This window comes from Athene noctua, chromosome 4, assembly GCF_965140245.1.
Source record: "Athene noctua chromosome 4, bAthNoc1.hap1.1, whole genome shotgun sequence".
In the NCBI taxonomy this organism is placed as follows: Eukaryota; Metazoa; Chordata; class Aves; order Strigiformes; family Strigidae; genus Athene; species Athene noctua.
In genome coordinates, this window is record NC_134040.1 from 3,043,943 (window position 1) to 3,056,144 (window position 12,202).

General features: G+C 45.7%; 1 protein-coding gene across 2 annotated transcripts in view; it reads left to right on the forward strand.

Moving 5' to 3' along the window:
• The first annotated feature begins 251 nt into the window (after positions 1 to 251).
• Positions 252 to 12,202, forward strand: part of SLC4A11 (solute carrier family 4 member 11) — a 93,796-nt gene continuing 81,845 nt past the window's right edge. Inside the window, exon 1 of one of the 2 annotated variants that reach the window (XM_074904264.1) lies at positions 252 to 477. In XM_074904264.1, coding sequence (XP_074760365.1) covers positions 252 to 477 — 226 coding nt within the window. The remainder of the gene's footprint in view (positions 478 to 12,202) is intronic. The other variant, XM_074904265.1, reaches the window with a different exon arrangement.

The following is a 12,202-nucleotide window of genomic DNA, read 5'->3' on the forward strand; positions in this document are numbered from 1 at the left end:
CAATACTTCTTGAATATTATAAACCTGGCTTATCAGCCCGATGCAGAGCTGGAATTTGTCTCTTCCTGTGCTGCATCTCTGCTTTCTGAGAGGGGCGTTTAAATACAGGCTGGAGACGCAGCCTTTCCAGTGTGCTCTGCTGGGCTGTGACAGCAGCAGCGGGGCTGCTTGAGAAGCTTTTTTTTTTTTTTTTTTTTTGCACTAATTCCTCTCCAAAAAGGAACTTCTCGGGGAGAAGACTCTGAGACTGCATGTCCCAACAGTACCCGCTGAAGGAGGTGAAGGGAGACGCGGTTTGCTTCGTACCTGGCTCTCCTCTCTTCTCCGTCCTAATGGAGCCGGCTTCTTTTTGCTACCCCCGGCTCACCTTTCTCCGCTCGCCCTACGGCCAGTTTGGGGCGAGCGCTGGCTCTTCGCAGGATTTGGCCCCGTGGCCACAACGTTTGGTGACGCAGAGGTGGACCGGGCCGGTGGACGGTGGGTGACCAGGGATGAAAGGGTTGGGGACTGGAAGAGGGGGTGATACGGGGTAGCAGAGAAGCCTACTGAGATTTGGGGAAGGGGCTTTGGAGATGGTGGGTGAAGAGGGAGGCAACAAAGGTAGGACTTGGTGGATGCGTTACGTGGCTGTGTTGATGCACTCTGCTCTCGGACCCGTCTTAGTGCTGCTCGCTTGGCCGCTGTCATCTCCACCAAGGAGCAGCTCCAGCCCCTGCGACACCCTCGCGCTTGGGCAGGCTGGTCAGGGAGAGCGATAAACAATCTCAGCATGGAAAATAATAAAAATAGAAACTGATCTTAGCCAGTCTTTTGTTTCATAAGCTTGTTCACTTGCTGAAATGAATCCGACAGTGTTTGAAACCTGAAATACCTGCTTGGAGGAGGCTCATTTCACCTTTAGGGTTGTGATGCTGTCAACTCTGTCCTTTAAACTGTTATTAAAGGTATTAAGTGTGGGTATAGGGGAAGATATTAAGATCCTCTACTGCAGATTTATCTTGCTACAAGGAGAAAATACCTTAAGTATCAGCTTGGTTCAAAATTTTATACATTGCTTTACTGGAAAGAATCTATGAGGGGAAACTCAGTAAATCCTGGTTTAGGAGCTGAGCTCTGCTGTAAGTGCTGATCTCAGGGGCAGGAGTCTTGACTTTCTATAAAACTTTTTTGGGGAAGGTACTGGGCTTGATGAGATGAGGTCCTGGGCAGCCTGATTTAGCTTGGAAGGTGGTCCTGCCTGGAGCAAGGAGTGGGGCTAGAGACCTCCAAGGGTGTCTTCCACCCTCAGATACTTTAGGGACCATGGTATGCTTCCTTTATCTCTTACTAACAGTCTGAGTATGATGTAGCTTACCTGGAAAAGCTCGTCAGGTGGCATGTAAAAAAAAAAAAAAAAAAAATATGGAGGAGACTGGATGAGCAGTCTCAGCAGAGAAAATGCGTAGGAGGTGTTTAAAAACATGCATTGCCTGTGGTTTCATGCAGCGGAAACAAGTCCGTATCAGGGACTGAGAACGGGGCTGTATGGCTCTGACTGAATCCCTCTGCTAAAAGCGATGCTTCTTCCCGAGCCGTGCCCTGCTCTGCCTCGCTTTGCTCTGGGAAACATTTGCTGCCTCCTGGTAAATACGATCACTGGGAAATTTTTACTTAAGTCACAGTAATTGTCAGAGTTACCACTGGGGAGTGACCCAGTCTTGCCAGCATTTAGATAACTCGCTGTTTATTTCTGTCTTTTTTTTTTTTTGGTTCTTCCTTTTCTAAGTCTGACTTGATGTTGCTTTGGGGAGTTAGGGTTTTCTTTTTTCTTTTTTTTTTTTTTTTTTTTTGGCCAGCATAGATCATTCTTCTGGGCTTTAAATATCCAGCTGGGGGAGACTTGGCTTATTGTTATGAAAATCTTGAATTGTAAGGAAAGTGAAGCAGCAGAACAGGCTGGAGAGGGGGGAGGATGTGGCATCTTCCCTCCAAAGCTTTTTATGCACTGTGCAGTCGAGCGCTGGGCAGACAGGCTTGGATGTAAGTCTCCTCGGAAGAGGTGAGGTCTCTTCAGCTCTATTTTTTTTAATTTTTTTTTTTTTTTCCTTGCAACTTGCTGTTAGAACACAGACTTATTGCCCTGTTTCTCATTCCCCTGTGCAGGCTCCTGACCGAATGCATGCGTTAACCCTTGCACTGCTGCCACCCGGGCAGCTCAGCTGTCATGCTGGGGAGCGTGGAGAAAACATCAAAGCCCGGCACCGCGCTCGCAGAGTACAGCCGCTATATCTTTAAGAAATTTGCTATATCTACCTCTCAGCAGCAGGTTTTTTTTTTTTCTCCCTCCGCTCAGTTCTTCCTACATCTTCACATCCTTTTATTCTCCCTGTACTTCTGTCTGTAAGGTACAGTATCTTCACTTCAGTTGAGCCTGGCTGCCACAAAGCTGCGCTGCTATTTATTTTTTTTTTCTTTTAAGGAGGAACAAGGGCTTTCTCCTTACAGCATCCAGCAAAAACCGCCGGGTCACTTTAATTATTCTATTTTTCCCTCCTTGCTAGCAGAGGCAAATAGCTCTGAGAGGCAGTGGGATCTGGGTGGCTGAAGGAGACAAGCCAAAGCCCAGCCTTGGCTGGGGCTGCGGTGACATGCGGAGCGGTGCTCCGCAGGCGTAAAGTTAGCGTCTCGCCGGCATCCTTCCTCCAGTTGGGAGAACTGGGTTGGAGGTGCCCAGCTGGGAGCTAATGGGTCACACTCTCACTCCACCCATTCGCCGCTTGCCAATTGGAAGTGAGGGAGAAAGATGCTCTGGATGGATTAATATTGGAGCCATTGAAAAAGCAAGAGCAACTGCTGCCTCAGCCACCTGAGCAAGTGGCATTTGGGAATAAGTGTGGTGGCTCAGGGGGAACAGCCAGGAGGGGAGCGGAGGCTGTTTGAACAGCATCTCTATTAAAGGAGTAGTGCAGGTAAGTTGTGGTCTTAAAAAAAAAATCAAAACCAAAAAATACCAAACCAACAAAAAAAACACCCCAAACTGAAGCACTACTGTTGCTGGGCGATGCGTTTGGACAGGAAATCTAGAAACCCAGCTCTGCCAGCTCTTTAATTATTTAATTCACTAAAGTAAGGCAGTACTTGATGTATTTTCAGTGGGCTTTGCTGCTTAGTGATGCTATCTATTGCCTGTGCCGGATGTCTCTGTGCTGTTGTGTTTAAGGATGGAGAATACCTTTTTGAATTCAATTTACATTAAGCAGAGCGCTGTCTTTCAGGGTTTCAATTTAGTTTCAAGATATGCATGGGGAGATGAGCACAAGAGATATTACCTGTTCTGTTCTTTTTTTTTTTTTTTTTCTCTAATTAATGCTAAAACATCCTAACAGCCTTTCTGCGAGGCTTTACATACTGATGTTTCATGTGGGGAAAGTGCAGTGCTGAGTGAAAACAAAATGCGTGTATGTAATCTGTCTAAAATGCTAGCAAACATCATCCCTGGTGCTGTAGCCATGGAAGCCATGTAGACGAACCATAAACAATGTCCTAATGAATAAAACTCTATCAGGGATTGCTAGTCTGCAATTATTTCACCACCAGCCCATGGCATTTTTATTTTGGGTTGATGATAGACAGCAAAATCGGAGCTGGTGCTGCTGCCTCTCCCCCTGTCCGTGGTGGTGGTGATGTTGTCACCGTGCTGCTGTTTCGTGGCTCCTAGACATAGAAACTGGATGGGGTGATTTGTGTTATCCTGCCAAGCCTGTCGTGATTTGAAGTCTCTGTTTCTGGGGGGAATGGTTGAGGCTGTGGAGGGCAGTTGGGCTGCCATTTGGGTATCTTTTGGACCGTTTTCACTTTTAATTGCAGGGGGAGGTTTTTCTTTCTGTTTCTTGCCTGGAACCACAACTGAAAATGTGTTTGGTGATCAGGTGGCTGGGTTCACTTTCTCTACTTATGTGTCTTCCTTTTTTTTTTTTTTTTTTCCAGGATAGATTTTGTTTTGACCAAACTTCTGGGTTTGTGTGAATTAAAGCTGGTCTCCTGTTCCATCTAGATGCTTTTTGGGGGGTGGTGGTGGGAAGGGGTGCAGGAATAACTTTACAGAACCTTGTCCCAGCTGCTGCTGCCTCTTTAGCAGCTGTTTTCATTTCTGGTGGCAGTAAGATAGGGGATAAAAACTTTCTAGAAACACTTTATTCCAAAACATGATGCTGGTACCCCGGGGGAATGCTAGAGCCTGAAACTGGTGGTGCTGGAGGATCTCTTCCACCAAACCCCAAAGAAGAGGTCTTATAGCTACTAGTTTACACCTTGCTCCTGCTTAATTTTGACAGTATTTAACACAGCTGAACCACTGCAGGGAACAGCTCCCTTCCTCTGAATAGCCCCAAGCAAGTGAAATGTTGATAGACTGTCTTTTAACCGTTTTTGCATATTTTTCACAGTACCACTGCAGATAGGTGGCAGGTGGTGGCCTCTGGAAGACCTGCCTGTACAAGGAAAGAATTTCAGCAAAGGAAAATAAGTCGGGCACCTTTTTGAATCCACATTCAACCTTGACCAAGATTTGGGGCCATTTTTTGATTAAGAGTTATGAGGTTTTTTGATAGGGCCCTGCAAGTGAAAGAGCTGTCTGAAAAGCTGTCAGCAAGAGTTAATGCTTTCTAAATTATTTAAATGTTTCAGGAAAAGTCTACTGAAAAACCTCAACTGGCCTGTTCTTGGGCCCTTGCCCGCTTGTGGGATCTCTGGAGGTATTTGCTTTCGCTCTTCTCCCATGTAGCGCTTATGCAAGAAATCCTTGTCAGTCTTAAATCACTTTTTTAGAGGGTCCAACAAAATGAAACCTCCCCCTTCAACCTGGGAAAAAGGCAAATAGCCCAAATTCTCTGTCCGCCAGCCAAATCCTCAAGCGTTGTCGTTCTCCTGCTTCTTGCCTTGTCCCGCTGGCCAAAAAAACCAATGGAGGAGGGAAAGAGATCCCGTTAGCAAAGCAGCTGCATGGCTCTCAATTTACAGGGTCGCTTCCTCTTGCAGCTCACCTCTGGGAGGCACCCTCGGATATTAATTGCTCGGGTGGTCTAAATTGTGAGGAGTCAAACTGGTGCTGCTGGTGGTAAATCCAAGCACCACTGACACCAACCTTTAGCATGCGTGGGGATTTTTTTTGGTGGGGGAGGTCTCTGGTAGCTGTCACTGCTGCTAGCAATCTTTTATTAGATGGTTTTATTGTGATGGGTGTTCTGGAGGAAGCTGGGGAGGGGATGAAGAGGAGAATTGTTCAATGCAGTGAGGAAAATGCTTTGAAAGCAGACATGTCTGATCCCTGAGCTTGCGTGTGGGGGTGTGTTTGCCTGGGAGTGAGCAGGCAGGAGGATGCTTCCTGCTTTATCCTTTCAATATGATGCTTTCTGTTTTCACAGCCATCGACTGTGAAAATTAGTTCTGGGGTTTCGTTTACCAGAGTGACCATGGCATGATTTCAGACCTCCTCGCACCATTTTCCTTCATCAGAAGAATATCCAGCTCCTTGCATATCATTCCTGATTTGATACTTTAGTGTGTGCTGAGCCGTGAAGCTATAAAAGTTGTGTTTTCTGCCTGCATCAGGACTGGCATGCTGGGGTGGTCACGCTGATGGGGGACACTGTCCAGATCACCCATGGAGCGAAGCTTTGTGTCTGAGTGACTGGTGTGCCATGGGATAGCCTAGGAAACGTCAGGGCTGGTGTCATGTCCTCCAAAAATCTGAGAAATGGGATACTCTCAGGGGTATGTTTAGTTTTGGTAATCCAGATGTCTTAGCCCTAAAAATGGGGGGTTTGGGGAAATGAAACCTTTGTGGGAAGCAAAGAGGTGGTGAAAATCCTTCTGGGATATTTCTTCTAGTAGAAGGCAGGGGAGTCAAGTGACACGTCTGTGCAATTCTGTGGTAAGAAGAGTATGTTAAACATACATAACATTTTAAAAGTGCTCTTTAATAAAAAGATCCTCTCCTGTAAGGATTGCTAGAGGATTTGGCCATGTCTACACATAAGGAGAGCAAAGCTTCTGTCCCTTCAGATTTGAGTCTTTTGGCTAAAGCAGCAATTTGCTGTTGGATTGGGCTACTCCAAAACACCTTCCTTCTCAGTGTCTGCTTTGGCCAACACTTCATTTTCTAAATGCTTACCAAGGTGAAGGACTTTGGAATAGATTTAAATCTTCCTGGGTCATGGCTGTCTTCTAGACTGTTCTCAAGACCTCAAAAGTTCATTTCTTGTAGATGTTTGCATGCAGATGATGTTTTAGTCAGCCCATTTAGGTAAAGGTCTCTAACAAAAAAAAAAAATATCCCTGTTTTATTACAAAGTGGTGCCATCGCATGCTGGTGTGCCATACTGCTGCCTGCATTACGCCTCTAGGCATGCCACGTGGGGATGAGTCCCTTACCCATCCGTCAGTGTCTGTCTTTCAAAGGCTTGACATCTTTGCAGGGAGGAGGATAAGTGGAGAAGAAAAGTGGGGAGCAACAGTGCAGAAGGGGAATGTAGACAGAGGGAAGTCAACCCTTCCCGTGAGTACTGGCTGGAGTCTGCCCTTAGGCTTTCACCGTGATGACTGGTATGTTGCTAACTCCTTACTTGTCAGATAGCGCTGAAGAAGGCAGTATTAGGAGGGTATTTAGATGCGTGTGATGGGTATGTGGATGTAATCAGGGGGAAGGAGCTGGGTAGCTGCTTGTGGGGCTGCACATAGCCCTTCCCCACCGCTGTGCTACTGAGGTGAATAAAGGATAAGTTGGGGAGTGAAAGGGCTCTGGCTGTGCCTTGGGAAAGGAGGGTTTGTCCCCTCGGCCTCTGCTGGGGATGAAATGTGGATGGATGTGTGTCTGTACTGAGAAAGCACATGTGGTGCTTGCAGGGGGAATGAGACTGTAAAGCTGCAAGTAAAGATGAGTCCTTTAGTTGATCTTGACTCTTATCCCCTCAAGATAAAACTCCCTGGAACATAGCAGTGCTGATATTCCTATTTAGTGACATACAAAAGGTCTTTTTACCCCTCTTGAGGTTTTTTTTCTATTCTGTTTTCCTTTGCCTTTATCGATGCAAACTGGTGCTTTCTGGAGAAAAGTCTATGTTTGGGCTTGCCACAGGCAGCAGTGCTTCTACACTGTATTTACCAGGTATTTTCCTGCCCAAGTATTAACAAGCATGCCTTACTCATCTTACACTTCCTTGAATTATGGTGATCAGTTTTGAAACCCTGACTTGTGTGGTTAGTGGGGGTTTTTTTTCCCCATTTTGTCACACCTCTCTAGGTGTAGAGAAAAACAAGTAAAATCTCAAGCTCTTGGCCTCTCTGTCAATTGTTACTTGCCTATAACAGCAGCACAGGGACACGCTTCTCATCCCTGACTCTCCCAGCATGAGCTGCACTTTCGCCAGTGTTTTCCAGTTGAAGTATTCAGGGCTGGGGGAAGGGATCAGCTGCTTAAGGTGCAGACAGAAATGAGAAGCGGTAACTTCAGGCAAAATAGCTTTTAGCGTGCTGCTGTCCATTCATTCTTGCTGACTTGCGTGGTTTTAAATCATTTGTGGCTAATGTCTCCACCAGGAGACCTCGCTGCTTGGTTCTTCCCTGAAAACTGCCAGAATCTCATGTTTTTTAAGAGTACAAATGATCCTCTGCGGGAGAATCCTGCAATATTGATATATTTGGAACTGATCAGCTTGTCAGTGTGATCAGATTTGCTGCCTGTGGAGCTCTTTTCCTATTCTACTGTGGTGGTGCAGTTGTGTTACAAAAGGAGTTTGAGGCTTCCTCATCCTCCTGCTGTTGAGCTCTTGTTGCACACAGAGGGGTTTTTTAAGCTCCCAATTGCAAGCTCCTTTCAGTCAATGCTCCATGTAATTAAAAAAGTCCTCTCCTGCAGGTTTCCCTTGGGGTATTATTCCTTGTGCATGTGGGTTTTTTCTCTTAAGTCTGGTTTTCTGCTGACTCTGAGTGGAGGAGGGGAGCAGCATCATTTGGTTATTGGGTATCTGAAACACATAAATTGTGGTGCTCCTGCTCAAAATTGCATGAACCTGGGTGTAGCTCCCCGGTCACTTGCCCAGCTGTGGACTCCTTTGTCCTGGGATGTTAATTCATGATGGAGTAGAGAGAACAAAGAATAAGAAGTGAGCTCAGTGTTCAGTATTGAACACCAGGTCTGGTGGAGCCTTGGGTAGGAGTAGCTTTGTCATCTCTCCCCTGATCTAAGCTTTAGATGAGACAATACGTTTGTTTAAGCTGGACTTGACCCTGGACATGTTCAAGGTAGTGCAACTAACTGCCATGTTCCCCATCATGCAGGGAAGCTGCTGCCCAGCTATTCAATGGTAGTGATGGAGCCTTCTAGCACTGATGGACAAACTCCTGGAAGTCAGTTTGAAGTGGCCGAAATCTTGCTTCAAAGCTAAAGCCTTGCGTGTCTTCTGGAAAGCAGATTTATTTCCAAATAACTGGGCAGCTCAGTCTGTCATGCTGAGAATTGGTGATTTCTGGGAGGAAATTGGGAAAGTTTTAAAGGCTTTTTCAGCTGAACAAGTGATTTTTGTTGTAACTCCTTGCTCAGAGGCTCAAGTGTTTTGCTTTAGCAACTTTAAGGCAAGACATTGCATGTGCTGATGAGTTTCAGATACATCCTCAGAGCTCCAACAAAACAATGATGAAAGTGGTGGTGGAAATTGGGGTATTGGAGCATGCCCTGAGCAAAAGATGAAAGTACCTAATGTTTTTCTGATCAGTATTTATGGGGTAACTAAATGCTCCGGACAGACGTGCAGGCTGCCTGCTCGGAGACAACCCAAGAGCAGCCAATATTAAAGGGCTTGTAAATGAAAAAGTACCTTTCAAGTAACTCTTTCAAAATGGTGTTGTCTCAAAGCAAACTCAAACTAAATATCAAGACGCTGGAAGTTGGAGAGGCTTACTGGAGGGAAGTTATAAAAGCCAAAGTCTGTAGTACCACTTGTAGAAAGCTTGTCCGGGCACTGTGTTTTGCTTCAATATAAGGCTTGTGTTGCAGAAGGCTGTTTAGTTGGAAGATGCCAGCAGCAGAACGTTGTAATTGAGTTACTGAAGTATTCAGAGAATGTGTTTTTATTTGTAATCCGCTGATATTGCAAGGCTCAAGAGAACTTATTACTGACTTTAAAACAAGAGAGTTAAAATGGGTTATTAGATCTGAGACACGTTTCCCACAGGAATTTAATAACGGAAGATGGCACAGTAGGGTTATGTCTCGTTTTGTTGTTAAATGTAAATGTAAAAATGGGAAGAATGTAAGAAATTGGGAAGTATACCCGCTTCTTGTCTGATACTTCCCACTGCAGGTCACCTGATTCGTCATAGTCCTAAAACCAAGCACCTTAAACTACAGTGAACTTGGCCGTCCTACCAGTTAAGAAGTAAATTTCATATACCTCCCCCTCGGTGACCCTCGGAGTCCCTGCACTTGCTTCAAGTCAAAGAGCAGCAACTTACTTCTGAAATCTTAAGCTGTGCCCTCAAAAAATAGGCTTTGTTTTCCATTTTGCAGCACTTCAGTGCTTCAGCTCTTCACTTTTACCTTTTTGAATTCAGTGCTCATAAAGGGATGAGAAAGTAGTCAGAAGCTTGCCTGTGAAAAAGCAGCTAAGTGGTGACACTTCTGAATGCCAGTCCAATTTAGTCTCATCTAATAGACATCCCTGTAGGGAATAAGGTGGGGTGGCAGTAGAAACTTATTTGCTGCAGTAGATTAAATCTTAAAAATGAAGAGCACTGCTTAAATTGTCAAAAGAGCTATACCTCATGCTTTTTGGCAGTGGAAGGTGGCATCTTCTTCTGCCTTTGGACAGGGAGAGCAATTGGGAGAGTCTGGTTGTCCTTGTAGGTGTTGGATGAGAAAGCTCTGGGGAGTGAGGACGTGGGCCTCAGTGAGCGATACCGGAGAGAATTGCTGTGTTGTGGATCTTAGCTCCTTGGGGTAATTCTTTCCAGCTTTGTCTCTAGAAGCCTGACCTTAATGTCTTGCTGAAATTGCTTTGCTTGGATTTTTTTTTTTTTTTTTTTTAATTGCTGAAGTCTCTGACAGAAAACCTGGGGGAAAGGAACTAACAACATGGGTTTGGATTTGAGGGAAGTGGTGTGCTGGTCTGGAGAGGGGGGAACTCCCACCCTGGGGTAATAAAGTGCTCCCCAGACTGTAGGTCTTTTCCCTCAGCCTGCACAGGCTGGCGCAGGGGTTGACTTATACTTCATGGAAACATTCTGCAACTTTAGGCAGACCTTGGACCACTGTAGTGTCGATCTCTAATGTATATGGAGACTCGTATCCTAGGCTTCCCTAAACTAGACATTTGCATTGGTTACTGCAGTCTTATTACTGCCCCTTGGTTGGGTGCTTTTAATTTGGGAGTGGAGGTGAGGTGGGGAGAGGAAATGCAGGCTGTGGGTACGTACCTTTTTGCTAGAGGAAAGATGACTCTGCCTTGCTGTCAGTTCTGCAAAGCTCAAACCTGTTGCTCGTGTCTTCAGCAAAATGTGACTAAGGAGCTGAGACCTTGGATATTAGAATCCCATAAGCCTTGTGAAAGGAGAGCCGTGGGGAGCCTGCTGAGATGTTTGCCTTGCTGGCTGTGACTGAGCATACACTTAAGCACAGTCTAGTTGGCCTTGTCCTTAGCTAGCATCCCACAAACATAAGCTATGCTGCTTGGGGAAGTGTGGGGAGAAGGGGACTGATGTGTAGGGAGGAAAGATGTTAATCACACTCTGCCCCAAATCTGTTCCCTTTGTTCTGCTCGGTTAAAAAAGCAAAGTGGATGCCACTTCCTCTCGCTTCTCAGAGATGCGGATGATGTAGCCCCCAATTTACCTTTCCTACCTCCACTCCTGCTAATGTGTTGACCTTTAAGCTAGTCCCATAGCTCAGTGAGTGTGTCTGGACTTGTGTAAACACCCCATCACCTTTTACCTCCTGGGCACGTTACACACCGTTCCCGATTCCTGATGTTAACGTGCGTAGCCCCTTCCGTGGGGGTTGTAACAACTTTCCAAAAGGCTCCAACAAGGCTGTTTTGAAGTCTGAATCCCGTTGGTGCTATGGGATAGTATTATGTAGGGAGAAGACCAATTACCAGGGCTGGACTTTAGCCAGGACATCGTAGGGTGAATGCTGAACTTTTTTTTTTTTTTTCCCAAACGTGCCATTGCGTCTTTAATTACAAGGTTAAGACCTCTGTTTTATGACTCATCTGAAAAAACAGCATCTCCAACATAATTGCCAAAGCGTGTTGCCTAGGGGACTGTCGCTCATTAGTGACTCAGAGGGACAAGTGCCACCCAATGAGATGGCACTACCTGCTGTAATACCCCAGCCTTGCCCTTTTCATGCCTAGTCCAAGCACCTACCAAACCAGTCTCCCGTAAAGGTGTGATGTCAACCCAGGCAATGCTGGAAACCAACCAACTCTGAATTCCTGCTCACTGGGCACGATCAGCCCATAAAAATTGAGACTTGTGGAATGGTTTGTGTTGGAAGGGACCTTAAAGGTCATCAAATAGGTGTGTGCAGTTAAAGAAAAAGCAAACAGTGTCTCATTTTGCCTAGCGAAGGATGAACATGTTCCTTCAGGCTCCCTCAGAAGCCGTAACAGAAATGAGAAATTGATAGACCATCCTGGTGGGAATGTCACTTCCTTGGGTAATCCATCTGCCTAGATGTATTTTGTTTGTATCTCCGAAATACGTAAATGCAATCATTACACAATGAGAGCCTCTTTAAAAAACTTTCCTTTGATCATTAGCATGCTAATCAGTCTGGATGGATCTTCTCCTTCCCTTCCAGGTGGAGGGAAACAATTGACTGGTGTAATGGGTGCCCCTTGGCCACGGGTGCGTTTGTTCTTCCAACCCATTGTTCTGGGATGAACTTGGAACATTGTGTTTCTGTCTTGGACCAGACAGTTGAATTGCTCTTGGGTTTGTGTGTGTGTGTTGGTTTTGTGGTGTGGTGTTTTTTTTTTTTTTTTTTAAATGGTCATCACAGTGGCCCTCCAGGAACCTATGCAGCCAGATGCTGTCTGCTTTGACAGGTCTGAGCCATGCTGGGCTGTGACAAGCATAAGAGCTGGAAGGTGCTGCCGTCACTGGTGTTACTTGTATCCGTCTGGCACACAAAGGCTCCCGGTGGACCAGGATGAATTATGATGCT